General features: G+C 32.9%; 1 protein-coding gene across 1 annotated transcript; it reads left to right on the forward strand.

Annotated features, from left to right (window-relative positions):
• Positions 1 to 13340: 13340 nt before the first annotated feature.
• LOC25487066 (polyadenylate-binding protein-interacting protein 9) lies at positions 13341 to 19395 on the forward strand. Its single transcript, XM_013608918.3, has 10 exons — positions 13341 to 14018; positions 14979 to 15089; positions 15203 to 15247; positions 17097 to 17169; positions 17302 to 17414; positions 17564 to 17623; positions 17898 to 17945; positions 18042 to 18110; positions 18880 to 18941; positions 19046 to 19395. Exons 1-10 carry the CDS (start codon positions 13761 to 13763, stop codon positions 19101 to 19103), a joined length of 897 nt encoding a protein of 298 aa, XP_013464372.1. The 5' UTR covers positions 13341 to 13760; the 3' UTR covers positions 19104 to 19395.
• The last annotated feature ends 260 nt before the right edge of the window (positions 19396 to 19655 follow it).

Consider the following 19655-nt stretch of genomic DNA (forward strand, 5'->3'; position numbering starts at 1 on the left):
ACTCATATCATGTAATCTTGGTTTGATTCTCTTAAACTTACGATCTACATACAATATATTTTTCACATTGTCAAACTTTTGAAACATGTAATACTGAAAATATCGACAAGAAATATTAATTAATTATATAAAGTAAGATTAATTGAAATTAGTATCATATGTTGATATTGATCAACAAAAATATAATCGATGATATGACCCACTCTATCGAAAGAGGAGAAAATGGTGACTCAACCGCGATTGATGTTTTCTTTCTTTTATTTATGTTAAAAAATATTCACACGCATGATAGATTATACAACTATTATCCTGAAGCACGTGAATCTGCATTCTGATTTGGATATTTGGATATCATTCGAGGACTAACATTAGATGAAAGAAAATGGAAAACGTTTGGTCAACACCTCTAAAGATGTATCTATTTTGAAAGAGATGAGCATAAAAAAAAAAATTGTGATAAATGTATTAAATTGATGATTTCATATTAGAAAAGAGGAATAGAGATAAAATGAAGGGTTAAATGAGTGTTTAGAAAAAGAATACAAAAATTGATATGTTCAGTGAGAATGGTTTAATCGCAATGGTGGTAGAGAATGCTCTGATGATCGGTAACGGCTTCCAGTACAGCGGCGATGCGTCTTCGCGGTGGAACAAAAGGTGTATGCATGCACGTTAGCACTCCAACGCTCAAGTCACTAATGGAATTGAAAGAGAGTGTACGAAGTGTTGTGAAAAGTGATGTGTACCTTGAGGGTGAAGCAAGTTCACCCTTATATAGGCGCGCATTGGGCTTAACCGTCTCCGTGTTATGCGGCATGTGATTAGGAGCGGGGAAGGATACGTGTAGCGTGATCCCTGCGAGGAGGCATGCTCCTGTATGGCACGGTGCAGACAAGTTGGCGTGCTCTCTTGAGTGAGTAGCCTTAAGGCGGCGTATTATATCCACATGTAGCCATGTGAATGGTCTTGTGACCGGTCCAAAACAAACATCATTGTTAAAAGAATATTATATGGCTGCAAATTTGTGAAATATATACATCATGAGGTGCAATTCATGAACTTATATAAAAATGAGTGGTGTGCAAGTTAGCAAATCCTATGATTTGCCAATATCTTAATCTCATTTTTTAGCAAATCTCAGTGAGAATATGAATATGCACGTGTTCAATATTGCATGGCTAATCAATTATTCATATTTAGTGCCTTCAACGTCTCTAAATATCATTAGTTGTGTTCAATATTGCATGGCAAATCAATTGATCATGTGTTTACGATGGTTTTTGGTTTTTACTGTGGAAGTCCAAACAAATTCTCCATTTGCAATATCTTATGCATGCGAGTGAAGTTAATTCAGTAGAATTTAAAAGAACATTTAAATTTAAAAGGACTTCAAAGTTTTTTTTTTATAAAAAAAAAGGACTTCAAAGTTAAACTTACGTAAATTAAAGTGCTCGAATTTAAATTATTTGAAGTAAAAAGGCAGAAGGTAAAAAAAGTAATTACTTGAAGTAAAAAGACAGAAGGTAAAAAAGATTTGAAATTAAATGACAAATGAAATTAAATAAAACAAAAATAGAATAAAAATGATACCCTCATCAAAGAACACTAAAGATAAAGATAAAAGAGAAATGATATTTGAACATCCATTTTGTGACAATTTTGTGACAACCTTTTCTCTCATACTCACATTACTTTTTACTTTATCTCTCTATTGCTTTGGTTTTTATGCAAATACCTACTTTTTCTTTGTAAATTATGGTTGTCATGTAAGTTTCAACCAAATGGTTGTTCAAATAACAGTCCTCAAGATAAAATTATAGGGCTTGAATTTAAACGTCTTTAAGAAAAAAGGTACAAGGTAAACATGTCTTTATAATACCAGAGATTAAAAAACAAAAAAATATTACTTAAATTGATTCAACTGACACGACTAATGTGATGTGAAGACTTATCCGATAAATTGAACATTTCGAGTCCAACCTACTTAAACATTTATTCTATCAATAAAAAAGGAAACTTAGTAGTCAACATATTGTCCCCATAACATAACATACTAAGGGGAGGGGATTTCTTCCGGTGTTTTTCTCCTGTTTTCTGTAGTGTGGGAATCTACACCATTAAATTTATTACTCCCTCTGTTTCTAAATATAAACAAATTTTACGTTTTAAGTTCATTCAATTAATGATGTATGTGGTTTATAATAGGACCACATACATCATTAATTGAATGAACCTAAAAAGTAAAATTTGCTTACATATAAAAACGGATGGAGTATCTCTCATAATTTCAAGTTTTTAACATTTAGATTTTTAAGTATTTATTTTTGTTTAAAGGCTGAGATTTAACCGGACCTTCAGTCTAGAGGATCCATTCTCCATGCTAATCAGATAATTGTTAAATTTGTTGGTTCATTGCAGTCACACATAAAACTTCTTAATTTTTTTTTTAATTTTCTTTTTGTAACGATACTCGGTCTATTATATGTCTTTTTTTAATATATAATTCGTGATTTTTTTTACAAATATATATAATTAGTGATTGAAGTTGAATAAAAATTGATCAATGTATAATAACACATGTGGAAGATTAATTGGTAAATAGCACTTCAAGAAGAAGTAAAAAGACATAGAAAAGACAAACCATTATTTTGCGTCAAACTTAGTCTTTTTCCAACCAAACGGATTCACTCACAAAAGTTTTTTATTTTCTTGAAATAGTCTAGTGGCTAGAATTCATCTTTTTTAAGGTAAATAAGTAGGGTGTCTGGGGTTCGAACCCCAATCCCTGCATATAACAATGTATGTCCGTGCCAACTGAACTAAAAGTTTTAGTCATGAAAAAAATTAAAAATATAAGTAAAACGGCATGCCATTAATGAAAGTAAAGAACAGTTTTTTTTTAACCTTCAAGTTATTCGAGAAAAATGACAATAATAGTTTGAAGTTTGATCGATAAGTAAATTTTAATTAAAAATAGTTTCATCAAGATGTTAAACTTAAATTCTTCTGACCAATTCGTATTTGGTGGAATTTATTAAAAACTTGAGCTCAATTATTTGGTTTAAAGAACAATAACTTAATAACTTCAACCATAAATTATCGCCATCAGAATTCATTAGGTCACATGATATCCGATCACTCTTCAAGCGCGGTCACTAATAAAACCAATCACACACACGCTCACCATTTTTTTTTTCTTCTTTTCTTGTAATGATACATGTCTCGTTTGTGATTGAAGTTGAAGTTGAATCAAAATTATCAATATAAGAAACAACACATGTGGAAGGCTAATTGGTAAATAGCACATCAATAAAAAGTACAAGTAAAAGACAAAAGACAAACCTCTATTTCACGTCAAATTTAGTCTTTTTCCAAACCAACGAATTCACTCACAAAAAGATCTTAGTAAAACGGCATGCCGTCAAAGGAAATAAAGCACCGTTGTGTTAACGCCACGTTATAGAAAGAAATTCTCAACAAATTAAGCACACCGACTTTTCTAAGAAAAGTTTTTCTACTAACATTCAAAAGGTGAACATACCCCACTTCTCTACTTTGATTCATGAGACGACACGAGTGACTAAAATATGTCTAAGAACATAGTTTGTGAGAGATACATGAATCAAATCAATACAATGTTGTTGTTAATTGTCTTTCCTTTCCTTCTTGTGATTATTATTATTATTTGTTTTTTCCTAGAAAATCAACACTTTTGGTGATTTTAAAAAAAAAAAAAACATTTGGGGTGATAAATTCCACCTTTCATTAGTATTAACCCTAAAAAATTGAAAGAGACCATAGTAATTTGGAAATCAACCGAAATATAAGTAAAATCTAACCATAAAAGTATGAACAACTCGATATTTGATGGAGTTCATCAACCACTTAAACTCATGATAAGTTTTTTATTGATTATGAATATTTTCCTAATGATCATTGATTATCCATATCATTATCAATAGTAGTATTAGTATTATTATCTTTATCATTTGTTTTTCCTTTAACTACCACGATTTGACCTAATGCGCGCACCGCCACAGAAAACATTCCCGCATGGTTAATGCTGCTGGAAATTCTAAAAGAAAATGACATTTTGAATTTGAATAGGAATATTTCGAATTAACGGTGTTCTAGATGAAAACAAATCAACGAATATTAATGACTTTTGTTTACTAACTTCGTTGTCATTACATATCAGAAGTGGCCTTTTAATGTTAAAAGTTCTACGTAATTTGGTATAATGATGACATTTCAAATCTTCAACTCCACCTTTGTTTCAACCACTTCTTTCTTTGAAGTATTTCCCTATACGATAGTACTACTCAAATAAAAAACGTAGTCAAACATTGTCATTATGTACTCAAATCGCTAACTTGTGCGACAAGTATTTAGAGTCAACATTGTAATTGGGTACAAGAACACGTGGGTATTTTTATCGAAAATATAATCAAGACCATTCATTTGAGTATGTGTTAAATAATTGTTCTCATTTCTTACGATAGTAGAGTATTCTCCCCATGATGATATGTAGTAAGGTTGGCTGCAAGTATCGAAGATGAAGTGACGTGTAAGAAAGATTTGACGGGAGTGGTAAAAGTTTGACATCCGGTGTTAGAATGACTACTAATATGCCCGAAAATTAGCTTTTTTCAGTCCAATTTTAATAATTTTTGTTTTGGGTTTTCGGACCATTAGAGGTTTTTTTTTAGTAGTTAAACACTTCAATTGTAGTTAGAGACATTTTCGTTCAATAATTTTTTTTAGAGTTTGTCTCATTTTCTGGTGGATTTCAGAGCTATTTTTTTTAGAGGATTGTCGCTTGCAAACTTTTTTATTTTCAATCTAGGTTTAGAGTTTGCTAAACTACACTTTCGACGTATCAGAATGTGTACCGTTGATGTGAACCGATTTTATACTTCAAATTAATGAAAATCCACTCCTTGGTGACTTTACTCTATTTCTCTACATGCATTGCGTAAATACGTTGATGATATAACATTCTCGTTACATTGAATGTTAGTGTAATATCTAGGGCTCCGTAGGGGCCCTAAAATAAATTTCATAGAAAGAGGGGTATATAGCAAAGATAACGTTATATGTGGGGTGTATAACAAATCATATTAGGGGCCCAAATTAAAATCCTTATCTTGGCCCAACTCTTAAAAACATAAAAAAAAAACATTTTTGTGAAATTAAAAAGGCCCAACTCTTTTTAAAAGCCTTTTACTTTTCTCACCCTATCATCTACTCGCGTGCCCTATTTTTTTCTCGAAAATACCATTTGTTCGGATTTTAGAATCCGAAAGAGATTGGAAGATTTTTAGAGTGTAAGTGAACATCTTTAACGTAAAGTTCAGTGGAGAGATTTTCGACAGCATGATGAAGATCTAAAAAGAAGTTAGGTTCATAAACTGCCATATATATGAGCCATAATTTCGATCTCTTGTTATTATTATTGAACTAAATTCACTACTTTTATTACTCCTCACGAAACCAACTGTTTCGAATAGCCTTAGATAATAAATATAAAAACGACAGATAGCGGTATTTATAAATTGGTCTCTATGAATTCGACAACCCTTTCTACCAAAACTGACGTACTCATACACCTACGACACAAGCTTCGCACCAAGAGAAATATCAGCCATAATTTTCATTTTAATTGTATAGAAAGTAGCCCGAGCATTGTTAAATCTAATACCATTATGGGTGATCCATATAACATGCAGAATATATATGAACAATACCAGCAACCAATAAATTCAGTATTTGAGGGCTCCTAGATGATTTTCAACAATGAAGTAAATATAAAAAGCTGGAATTATCATTATTGGAAAAAGTTACCTCACCAAACCATTGCCAAAGAGCTGATGCAAAATTACAAGGCAGAAAAAAGTGATTTGAGGATTCAAAGTCTTTGTGAAAAAGATCGCAATCTGATACCATAATGCAACCTCTATTTCTCATATTTTCATCTGGTGGAATATCTACGAAGACGGTGTATACCCCCATTAATTAAACCTTTTTTCATATATCCTCAAGATATTTTATATTTGGCGAATCCTCAAGATATTTTATATTTGGCGAATCCTCAAGATATTTTATATTTGGCAAAATTATTCTTGTTCTCATAACTTAATTGCTGACAATATTTTGTCATTTATTTTTTAATTATGTTATATTGGTTTTTTTGGTCCATTTGTATATGGATCTTCACAATCCTCAAATCTAAAATTCATGTACAATTACTTGAAGCTTGAAAATTTTTATGTAAGATCAAGGAAAAAATTTGTTACCTAAAATTAAGGGATAACAAGAGTAGTTTTCCCAAAATATATATATAGTTATCAATCGAATGTATTATTTTATTTTTTTAAAACGTACATCCGATAGATAACTATCAGATGTGTATTTCGGTCGCCTTATAGATATTAGGGGGTCTAAAGAGAAACACTATTGCCCATTATATATGGTTCTTCTAAAAATCCAACATGATGGAAGCCCAACATCCCCAGGCCCATATTATTATTGTTATATATAGAGACTTTCTTTTCACACTCTAATAGCTCCTCACGCGCCCTCCACGTTTATCATTTTACCCCGTTCGGATTGTATAATTAGGGATGAAAATTGGACCCAAGCTCATTGGACACCCGTAAAATACCCACAATGGATTAGGTAAATACCCAAATTTATGGGTCAGGGTTTGGGCTTGGGCTCGAGTAATTACCCATAAATTTGAATGGGTATTTGTGCGAGTATGAGCACTCTAATGCTTGGCCGCCCCTAGCCCGCACATATATAATATTATTCATAATTTAAAATTTATATACCATTAAATTTGATTAATCGTAAACATTTTTACTGTTTTTTAAACCTAAACCTAAACAATCGTTCTTGTTGTTTCTTTCTCATAAGCTACCAATCGACATCTCTTTTTATTTCATGCATCCTTTTTTTTCTTGTTGTCTTGTTTTTATCGTTAGTCAACTATGGATATACGATGACAAGATATCTTAGGTTATTCTTAGCATGTTTTTCAATCATTTTTCAGTAGGTTTTACAAGAAGAATAAAGGAGTATTATATCAATTGCTTATGATTTCGGGATATTTGTAATGTTTTCTATATTTGAGTATGTAATTATTCTTCCCGAAACATAGCAATTCTAAGGTTTTTTGATGTAATTCACGAAGAAATAATGCAAATCGGCAAAGCAATACATCTGAAGATTAGTGGAGACTTTGAGAAGATTAAGAATGAAGATTAAAGAGGCCTTAGGAGACGTTACAGAGGGAGAAATTTTGTTCCATTAATCAATTAATATTATTATAAGATAATAATAGTATTATTATTGGATAATATTATTATTATCATTACTATAATGTATCAATTGCTAGATATTTTTAAATTAATTGACTGGGCTATAGAAGTTATGAATAATGAGGAAAGGGTGTAGGTAGTAAGTGTGTAGCGTTTATTGGTGTGGACGAAAGGTGGCGTAAACAGCAAGGTTGTATAGTTGCATAAGGAATAAATAACCAAACTAGCGGTGCGAATAACAAATATGCCTGAGATTATGTGAGGAAGGCAAGGCCCATGTGATGAATATATAAAGAGGAAAACATAGGAGAATTAGGGTTACATAGAACTCTTGCTGGACTGGAGAAAAGAGGAGAGGAGAGGAGGAAACCCTAGTTAAAGAGAAGAGAGCTATGCGCCGCGTTTTCGGATAATTCGAGGTAAGGGGGAGAATATTTGCACTTTAGAGTATCTTAATCTATGATGGAAGGGTTGTCTTAAATTTTAATATGTTGTTGTTGTTATGATGTGAATTTTGATGAGAGAATGATGATGAATGAATTAAAAGATGAAGTTGAAAGATGAGAATTAAGGAAACTAGTTTAGGTTTTTCGAATTGAGTTTTTAACCTTAAAAAGTGTTAAGAGTCCCACATCGGTTAGGAGTTGGCTTGACAATTTGTTTATAAGTGAGGGCAATCCTCACCTCACAAGCCGGTTTTGTGGGGTTGTGTTAGGCCTAACCACGATTTCTAAGTTGGTATCAGAGCCTCTCTAAAATCCATTGGGTAACCCAGTAGGTTAATGAATAATTAGTGTGACATTCACAGTAATTTCATATAATTTATGTTTTGTTTTATGCTCCCATTGTTGGCATTCTGAAACTTATTATTTGAGATTTTATAACCGACTCTGAGATTATTGTGACATCTAAGGTAAATTCTATTTTACTTGATTTTTTTTGTTGGTAGAATTGCATGATTTGTTGTTACATTCACATGTTTTGGCTTGTAATTTCTTAATTTTTGTTTCTCTTCAAATTGAACCATGTTTGCATGATTTAAACCATTTTTAAAATATCAAGGCAAATGGCATTAATAACAAGTGAATTATAGTCACTACGTTATATGATAAAAAAATAAAAATAAGTTTATCTCATTATTAATAAGATGTGTAGTTTATCATCGCTTATGTTGAAAATATGATAAAGGTGGTAAGACCCCACACGTAAGGATCATCGTGTGACCAACAGGTGCAACCAAACATTGGAGGGATAAACCTAATTAACCGAGATTTATATACCTCACACGCAAGGATGATTGTGTGATCCACAGGTGCAGTTTCCAACCTATTAGGTTAGTCACGTCCCAACGACCTCATCACTTGTATAGTCTACCTAAGATAAATAAACGCGACATTACTGTTATTTAATTTCTAACAAATAAATAGAGGGGATTCGAAGAATCCTAACTGCTGCTTACTTTTCTGCAACCAAACACAGGTAAACTTGCTCTGTTGCATACATATAAAAATTGCAACTCTCTAACCCTTATATTTTATTATACCGTCAAACTAAAAATAAGTAACGCGAATTGTTTGAACGAAACGACAATCCTTGTGGATACGATAATCTACTTATCACTTTATTACTTGGTAAACGATTTGGTACACTTGCCTAATCCGCACATCGATATATATATATATATATATATATATATATATATATATATATATATATATATATATATATATATATATATATATGAGACAGGATCCGTTGACACCAGGTGTCAACGGATTCGTTGACACCAAATCTCAACCCTCCATTTAAGTTTGATCAAATGCTCATAATTCTCAGTTAATGGTTTTTAGAAATTGCAAAATTTGTTGATACTGAATCTCATTCTTTATTTTCATTTTAGGCGAATGAATCTCGCTCTTTATTAATCCTTATTGGCTCATGATTTTTTCTTGTTTCGGCAAATTGATTTTTTTGTACACACAATTATTGTTGTTCAGTCATTGAAAAACTCAAATTGAAAACATTGTTTGCCTCATGAATTATGATATCATGATATTACTGGTCTTCATCTCCTTTCCCTCTTGGCTAATAGTTCGTATGAATTGCAGCACCGAAGACAATTTTTACCAAATTCATGATAACCATAATAATTTGAGAGGAATATAGTGAACGTAGGACTGTGTTAGATGGGTTTGCTTCTACCTATCAGTTTATGTGCTTAACAACGATTGAATTCGGTAAAAAAAAAAAGTGCTCCTGGATTATATCGTTCAAAAAGAATTGAATATGTATATAAAATTAATTGTATGATTTTGATAAATTGGAAAACCCTTTAAATTGAATTGGGGCCAATTTCTCAAGTCTAAGAGAAAAATCAAGAAATATCTTTACAAGCTGTGAATAGATGTGATTGTGTAAATGAGATATGAGAGGAGAACGAACAAACTTTCAGATCAGGAGGAAAGAGTTTGCTCAGGAGGGAAATCAAGTGAAAAAGGCTCACAAGAATAAATTTAATAAACAATTATGTGCCTTTGGATTATATATATATATATATATATATATATATATATATATATATATATATATATATATATATATGAGGACATATCATATGAGAATGGTATTTTTATGTGAGAATGTGAGAATGGATTTTCAGCCTTCAGATTATGATTTAACGGCTGAGATTTAAATGGCCAATTAAAAAAATGTTGTGCCTCTCCGTTTCTAATAACCAGCGCTTCTCATCTTCTTTCACATACCTGCAATTCAACCTTCAACCTTCTTCTTCTTCTTCCATGAGACCCAAACGAACAAATCATTTCTCTTATCTTTTTTAGTTATAGATGGATAGATTTCTTTTTCCCTTTCCATGTCCATATTTTTTTTTCTCGTTATTGATTCTTGTTAATGGTCGGCTGACTCAATCTGCAACACCCCCAGTTTATCTATAAATTTATTTGAAAACGTTTAAAAATATGCTGAATTCGATGGCGACGGTGGTCGGCAGCTGCCGGAGTAGAGGTGAATTCGATGGCGACGGCGGTCAGAGGCAGAGGTGAATTTGACGGCGTACACGGTCGTTGACAGCCGTAGGCAAAGGTGAATTCGACGGCGACGGAGGTCGGAGGCTAAGGTGTTAAGGGCGATAGAGAGAACACAAATGGTACAGACCGTATTAAAATGAGATCTGAAAAAAATAATTACGAAGGAAGGTGAACAGTTTGGATGAGATGTAGATTCCAGAAGGAGGAGAAGAAGGATTGGAGAAGGGAGGAAGATGGATTCCAAAAGGAGAAGCAGATAGATTGGAGAAGGGAAGAGCGTGAATAGTTTGGATGTGGAGAGGAACATGTGTGATTTAAAATAAAGTTTTCAATCTAGACCATGAATTTTAATCAAACGGTTGAGATTCATTCTCGTCATTCTCACATAAAATAGTCATTCTTATTTGATATGTCCTCATATATATATATTATTGAAGAAGCTAAACTAGCCCACCAAAGATAACACATAGGAGAATTGAACATGAGATCTTGAGAGGAACACACACTTCAGGGTTTCAAACCAACACCACCATATTTTAAATTTCCCATAGGCTCCCACCACACAAAAAAAAATCTTATTCGAGGCATGTACGATACTAAATGTGAATACTTCTCTCAAGCAGGATATAAACGTTGGTTTGTCATTTTGTGAAAGTCTAGCCTCTTTCGATAAAGACACATTGACTTTTACAACCTAACTTTTATTTTTTAATTATTATTATTTTGGAATGAGTCAAAGCCCAATCCTAGAATTAGAAGGCCTAATATGGCATTTGGTCCAAATAAAAAACTTCATTAACCACTACAAAGCTGCAAAGCACTGAGAAATCATCGAGAGTTCACTATAGACCCTAAATCATGATCGAAGGGTTGCCTGACCTATGTACCGCAAAGGTCGCATCCATTTATGTTCAACAACCATAAAAAGAAGCAACCCAATGCAAAAAGATACACAATATCTTTATGAGAAAAACCTCAAAGCTCATTAAAATCTCATTGACTTAAGTATTCGAGTATCTTTGCAGGTTTCAACTAAAAACAATTGCACTCTGCCACATTTAACCACACTACTTCGCTTTCAATCATATTCCACCATATCATACCTACTCCGATCATCATCTCAAATCGTAGCAAGATATATTATTATTCTAACTAACTATACTTTTTAGCCGACATTTTGGTCGCCGACATTCTTATGTTAAATGAGAGAAAACTATTATGTAAAACAACCATTTTATAAATAAAAAATATACAAAATGAAAAAAGAATAAAAAAAAACAACATAACACAAGGAAGGGCCAAGGAGTCGGTGTAAACTAAAGCCAAAACCTTTGTTATTCCAAACTCTTTCATCCCTCTCTTTCTCTCTCACAGATGATTAATCAAAAAACCCTAATTCTCTTCATTTCCATTTATGGGTCAATGTAATATTTTCCTAAACAACTAACATATATGTTGATAATCAATTAAAATAATGATGTTAATAACTTAAGAATATAACATAATGTAGCATTTGTTAGGCAATAAATAATAGTAAATGGTTATGGGTAGCCTATATTGCTCAATCTATTTTATCTTATTAATACGATGACTTGTGTTATGTTTGTTTCTCCTAGTGACTTCTTGTGCAATGTTTATGCGAGTATATGATAAGTTGCTAGGTGAAGATGACGTGGAAGTTTGCATTAAGGAGTGATTGACATGCGCCAATGACATTTATAGTAATTTAGTATGATTTATGTTTTGTTTTAAGCCCTCGTGGTTTGAACCTGAAATTTATTATTTGAGATTATAGAACTGAAGATGAGATTATGTCTCATCTAAGGAAGGTTCTATTTTACTTGATTTGTTGTTACATTCATATTTTTTCATTCAAGTTGAACCATTTTGCACGATTTAAACTGTTTTCAAATTTTAAGGTAAATAGTATAACATTAGGCCTTTTTGGATCAAATCCTTATCATAAACTATTCTGGTTAACTCACAACCTAGTGGTAGATGATATATCTCAAGAATTAAAACAAATATATATATATATATGTATATAAAAAACAAAGTTTAATCTTAAATACATAATTTAGTTGTTACAAATACGGTCTAAGTGCTAAATAAACTTGTAAATTTTAATTATGAAAAATGCCACTCGTTCGAAAGATTTATGGATCCATATCTGAGTACAATCGAGAGAGAAATGAAAGTCAATGCAAAGGAGAATGCGAGATAGAAGTCTTTACCAAAATATAAACCCTAACTTGAAAGTTGTTGGACCTACATATATTTTACCCCACACACACACACGGGAGAAGGCAAACTAGGCCACCAAAGTTAGCACATGATAGAATTGAACCTGAGATCTTCAGAGGAACCTGAGATCTTGATTTTTACAACCTAACTTTATTATTCTATTATTATTGTTCTGGAATGAGTCAAAGCTCGATCCTAGAGGTATATGACGTTTGGTCCAAATAAAAACTACCTTTACCGCCACAAAGCCGCAAAGCATTGAGAAATCATCGAGAGTCACTCTAGACCCTAAATCACAATCCAAGGGTTCCCTGACATATGCATCACAGAGGTCGCATCCATCTACACTCAACAACCATAAAAAGAAGCAACCCAATGAAAAAAAGATACACTATATTATTATGCGAAAAAAACTCAAAGCTCATTAAAATCTCATTGATTTAAGTATTCGAGTATCTTTACAGGTTTCGACGAAGAACAATTACGCCCACCACATTCAACCACACAATATCGCTTTCAATCATATTCCACCGCATCAATACCTACTTCGATCGTCATCTCAAATCGTAATATGATACATTATTATTCTAACTAACTATATTTTTTAGCCTACATTTTGATCCCCAATTTTCTTATGTTAAATGTGATAAACTAATACGCAAAAACAATCATTTTTTAAATAAAAAATATACAAATGAAAATAAGAATAAAAAAAAAACCACACAACACAAGGAAGGGCCAACAAGACACTGTAAGCTAAAGCCAAAGCCTTTGTTATTCCAAACTCTCTCCTCTCTCATCTCTCTCTCTTTCTCTCTCACAGATGATTCATCAAAAAACCCTAATTCTCTTCATTTCCATTTCTGGGTCAATGTAATATTTTCCTAAAACCAATTTCTTAGTATATTATTAAATAAGTGTGATTTTGTTCGTTTCTGGTTTTTTCTCAAACTGGTTACTCATAAAAACACTTGATCACATTTCTCCTTATGTAAATTCTACATTTTTAATTTATTTATCTATCTGGGCTTCCATAAAAAAGTGATTATCTTCACTTAATCCGTTTTCTCTTTCCATTTTCATCATAAAAATTTCATCTTTTTCAGCTTAACTTTTTAAGCGCTTTTTTAGGCTTTAATTCTCTACCATGGCCACTGTTATCACTGCTGACATTTCAGCTGATGCCAACAAAATGGACTCAAAACCAAAAGCTGAATCTGAATTCAGTGTTCAGAAACTTGTTGACATGTTCACAAAGCTGAATCCTTTGGCTAAGGAATTTTTTCCTTCATCTTATTCTCCTAATCATGATCATGGCCGTCAAGGGTTTAATCTCATCACTCCTAACCATTTTCTGGTCAACACTAAGCCTTCTGCTAATGATAATAACCCAAATAATCGAAGGGTATGATTTTTTTTCTTTGATCCCTCATTTTGATTATTATTTTTTTATAGTTTTGATTTTTAATTTTTTTGTGATGATTTTTGTGATGGGTTTTGCTTAATTGTTTCACATTTAGCTGAATTGTGTTTGTGCTGCTTGGATTATTGAAAGTTTTGATTTTTTTTGTTTTGGATTTTCTCTTGACAATTATATTCTGAATTGTGTGTGAAAACCCTATATCTTGATTGGAAATTTTTCTGCTTTTTTTGTATGGTAAAGGTTAAATTTTTGATCAATTTAGTGAAAGAAAGTAGGAGAGAAACCATGCATCAGGAATTGTTAACTGTGTGATATGGAAAAAAAATTCAATTTTGGAAAAATTCAACTGCATCACCTTATTCAAAGGGAACTATTGCAGGATGCAAATTTAGCCTTAAAACAAAGAGTCTGTATATTCTGTTTATTGACAAATTTTTAGGTCTAAATTGTGTCTCTGACATTTGATAGTACTTACATGCATTGTCTATGAATTTTGTACTTTCTGTGTGATTTGTTTGTAATTTATGTTCACTGCATTCGTGGCCACTGCATTGTGATGATATTTATGGAATCATTTTATCCGCAATCTTTCGACAATTTCAGTAAGCACAATGCGACTGTTACTTGTTGTCGTTATTCGATTTCATTGGCGAACATTTTTTTAAAGTATTTACAGTTTACGTTACATTATGTAGCTAACGACAACTGTTTACGTTATGATACAACAGCTTGTTGTCTTTTCTCTTATTCATGATTGACTCAAAATCGATTATATGACACGTATCATGCTATGGCGAGCCTACGAATCTGTTATGTCAAAACTGATGTGTGTATCTGTTGAAATGATTTTGTCGACAACATCGAGTTATCAGTTTATGTCTGAGTTAATCATGATATTGTCATTCTCTGTGTTCACTGAAAATTTGCACTGCCTTCTTGCAGAGGAGAAACAATTTTACCCAAGGGAGGAGAAGGTTGAACGGAAGATCGCTAAAGGCTCAGAGAGAAGATAGCGTTAGAAGAACTGTATATGTTTCTGATATTGATCAGCATGTAAGTGAAGTGAGAATGGCATTATTAAAAGCTGATGCTGATATTGTGTATTTCGTATCCGATTTTGATAATAGAAAACCAAATTATTTAAACACTGTCTTGTTTTGGTTTAGGTTACTGAGGAGCGGCTTGCAGCCTTATTCACCAATTGTGGACAAGTAAGTTATGAGTATTTATTGATAGTTTGGTTAGCATGGTAAAAAGTGTTACATGCTTAATAATTTTTGACTACGACATTAATATTGCAGACAGTATTCCAATGTTGATGGAATTTCCCCCCTCCAAATGTGAAATATGTTGAACATTGATGATGTGTGCCTATTATGATGCTTTATTATGTCGAATTTTGTCGCTTTCTTATTTTCACACATTGATCCGAGCCGTTACTATCAATTTCTTCATTCAGCTACGTGGAACATTCCTTTTTGTCGTTTACATATATGCTTACTCTTGAGTTTGGTAATCTGAGTTATGAGGTTATGCTGTTATTTCTTTAATTTTCTCATTTAAATCCATTGATTTCTCCTAAACCTCATATTGAAGGATTGTTCGTAAAGCTTAACTCAACTGGCCATACCAAAATTGTTAGGCTTGACACCTTCTCCCGGGTTCGAACCCGGGACCTCGCAGTTGTGTCTGAGTTTCAGTAGTGCTTATCACTTTGTATACAGACAAAAAAATGCATCTAGGTTGTTTTTTGAAATTATTTTCTTGGTAAAATAATTATCTGAAAATAAAAATTATTTGTGAAATACGCTGTTGTAAATGGTGTCGATATTCATTCACTAAAGATATATGAAATTAGTTTATCTTATCAGCTAGACGTATCATATCCTTGACCGAATAAAATGCAGATTTGTTAAATCCGATAAATCATATTTCATTGCTGCATTTACTGACCTTAAGTTGAAAATTATGCCCTCCCCCCACACACAACAGACTATCCCAAATGACGCGCACACAGTCACTATGCAAAAATAACAGTCAGAAGCAGTGTCAAATATTGGCCATGGCGGAATGCGATGGAGGATTTTTTTTCTCAAACAGCTATGGCCAATTTGTGAAAGATTGCAGGGCCGCAACACGATGACGTTTTATGACAGCTTAAAATGGAGAATTTTGGCTTTCTGCCATGGTCTGCCATCTGCAATCGATAACACTGCTCACAAGCATAAAGATGGAAGTTTTGCATCACCAGAGGTAAACAGCTTTTTATTGTTGTTACAGAGAGTTCATGAAGGCAGGGAGCTTTCATACAACAAAACTCACAAAGCGATAGAGGGCTGCAATGTGTTTTCCGCAGAGACCCATCGAAAATCTGACCTGGATTTACTGTCCCAAGCCCTTAAATGCAGTGTCTTGTATGAACTGCGTTATGAAATCTGACGTAGTAATGCTTCGTTCTCAGGATCGAAATGGATCGACCATCTCACGCTTCCATGAGCTGGAATGGCGATCCTATGACGATCTTTTAACCAAGTCAACACTAGAAGGGGAGGAATACTCATAGGACCATGTGATCCTACTATGTGTGAAGGCACAATTGCAACAACATTGTTTGACATGTTAATTACGCCTTTTGATTCGTTGTTACGTGTTAAGGCACGATTGTAACAACATTGTTTGACATGTTAATTATTCCTTTCGATTCGTTTTGATTGTGTCTGGAGTCTGGACTGGGAAATTGGATTGTTAACTATGATCTCTTTAATTTTGGTGACTGTTATTTTTGAGCAATTATATATCTTGTATAAATTATAAAAAATTTCCTTTTTCTTCTATATATTGTCCGCCTTTCTCTTCAACAATTCATGCTCTCAGTTAAACTTTGCAGAATTTCGTGAGAAATTATAATGTGACCTAATATTTTATGCATTTATTGGTAGAGTAGTTTCTCTTCTCTTGCATAGTATCTAAGATTTGAGTTTGAAAGATACATCTTTCGTTATATATACCACCGCCATATTTAAATAATTATAACATTTTATTACATCATTTGGATTGAAGGTTATTGATTGCCGAATTTGTGGTGATCCGCATTCAGTTCTTCGTTTTGCTTTTGTCGAGTTTGCTGATGAACGTAAGTTTTTGTCTTGCAAATCTTACTCACTTCAGTCTTTTACATCACCAAAAAACACGTGGGCGCGCACACACACAAACAATTATTTTTCAACCTATTTCATTATTTTGATCATGGAATTCATGTCAACAGATGGTGCAAGGGCAGCTTTAAACCTTGGTGGTACTGTGCTTGGATACTATCCAGTGAGGGTCCTTCCTTCAAAAACTGCTATCCTTCCTGTGAATCCTACATTCCTCCCCAGGGTATGAATATTTTCTGTTCCTTTCTATACTTGGCTATATTTGGATGGAACATAAAATCAAAATATTTTGGAATTCATAGTTTAATCCTTTCGTATATTGATTCTCTTAATCTCTAGAGTATTTACTGTTTTTTTTTTTGTAACATGCAGTCGGATGATGAGCGGGAAATGTGTACCAGGACTGTCTATTGTACAAATATTGACAAAAAGGTACATCGTATAATTTTTTTTTCTTCGGGAATATACTGTAACAAATATTTTTGGTAAAACTACTTTTAGTTTAGGAATAATTGTTGACCGCTCAAATGGTTAAAAAGATTCAAAGATTGGTTAGTAAGTAGCACTTATTGGATCAATTAGTCATTTTAACATGTTTACCAGAATAGCATAATGCATCCATGAATTATCGGAGTTACATGTATGATTATCTGAGTTGAATTTCTTTATGAATTGTTAAATTTCTCTCAAATATCTCAAAATGCAGATTTCTCAAGCTGAAGTGAAAAACTTCTTTGAATCATCCTGTGGCGAGGTCAGACCTTAATAAAATAATCATTTCATGCTATCAGCTAAAAGTTATTTATCTCAAAAGGTAAATCTTGGTTGACATTGCATTTCCATTTCACAGGTTACGCGCTTGAGGCTTTTGGGGGACCAGGTGCATTCAACTCGAATTGCTTTTGTGGAATTTGCAATGGTAAGTCTTGAGTATCTTAGTCAATGCGCTATTAATTGGCTGCAATGCACTTTCACAATTTTTAATAATAACCGCACCATAACTTTAACTTTGTTATTTTTTCTGAAACTGTTATTCCATCATGATTTTCTTCCTTTCTTAATTATCTGTCTCGTAAGACCTATGCATCTCGAGGCACACTTTTGTTCCCGGTGGATTGTTCTTGTAAAGGCACAGACATATTTAGTATTAATTAGTGTTGTCAAATTGTGGTTGTAGCGCTATAGCATAGCAGAACAAACTGCTATTGTTTTGCGATTTGCAATGTAGTACAAAGTGTTCTCAAATAGCGGCTATAGCACACCACAGTGTAGTGAAATTCAAACAAACTGCTATTCTCTGTGATCCACGACTGACAACACTAGTATTAATAACTCTCAGAAAGTGTGTTTGCAACGAATGGTCTTTTCCGATTATTTTCCTTATTGACACGTAGTTGTTAATTAAGTAGGGGCTCTGTATTTTGCTGATTCAAAAAAAAAAAAAAGTAGGGGCTCTGCAAATCTTGATGTCTGTCCTCATCACGTGCATGAATCATTGCAAATCCAGTCATTTAAATAAGTGCAAATTTAAGTGCGTGGAATTATAAAAATTTGTCTCCTATTTTGTAATTTTTTTAAAGAATTTAGTGATATAATTTCTGATTTGCTGCTACTGCCATTATTATATTAACTTTGCACAAGAGAAATCGATATGTTGACTGGCCGTTTATTTCTTCCTTCTTGAGCAGGCAGAAAGTGCCATTGTTGCACTAAACTGTAGCGGCATGCTTTTGGGAACTCAACCTATCAGGTTTGGTACCATTACCGGAGGATGGTTTTTGTTATATGCTAGTTTCAATTCAACATGAATTATAATTAATTTGATCATATTTTATTATCCTTCGGATTCTGTAGGGTAAGTCCTTCAAAGACTCCAGTGAGGCCAAGGGTTGCTCGTCCTGTATCGCGTTAACCGATCGGACATTGTCCAACCATGACTTGAGAGGATATTTAGTCAACTTTCCAGTTGAGACTTGTATGGAAGAGGCAGTGAAACTGCCTTTTGTTTCCGGTTATTTTCATCTTGTTATGTCACAACTGTTGTTACTTTTTTGTTACCTGAGCCTTTAAATGTTCTGCACTCTAACTTAACTTTCTAGGTACCCCCAGTCTTGGTCTTAAACTATTTTACTATGTCAACATTTAAGTTATTTAGTTTCAGTTACTTGGTTATTTGGAGCTAACATCAATTATGCTTTTCACCAGTTTGGATATTTAACACCATTGCGATCGAATGTTGTGATGTGACCCTGTTTAGATAAACATTTTAATTAAGTGATTATCGTATAAGTGCTTACGTATATGCTATTTTTATAACAAAAGATAAATTAAAGTGAAACTGTTTTCACATAAGATTAGATAGGCTATAACATGTTTTTGGTCTTTTGGAGAGCTTATAGAAGTAACCTGAAAACAATTGATGGACATGTCATAAGTTGTTTCACAAGTTCTCCCAAATAGTTTC

The sequence above is a fragment of the Medicago truncatula genome, chromosome 2 (assembly GCF_003473485.1).
Source record: "Medicago truncatula cultivar Jemalong A17 chromosome 2, MtrunA17r5.0-ANR, whole genome shotgun sequence".
Taxonomy (NCBI): domain Eukaryota; kingdom Viridiplantae; phylum Streptophyta; class Magnoliopsida; order Fabales; family Fabaceae; genus Medicago; species Medicago truncatula.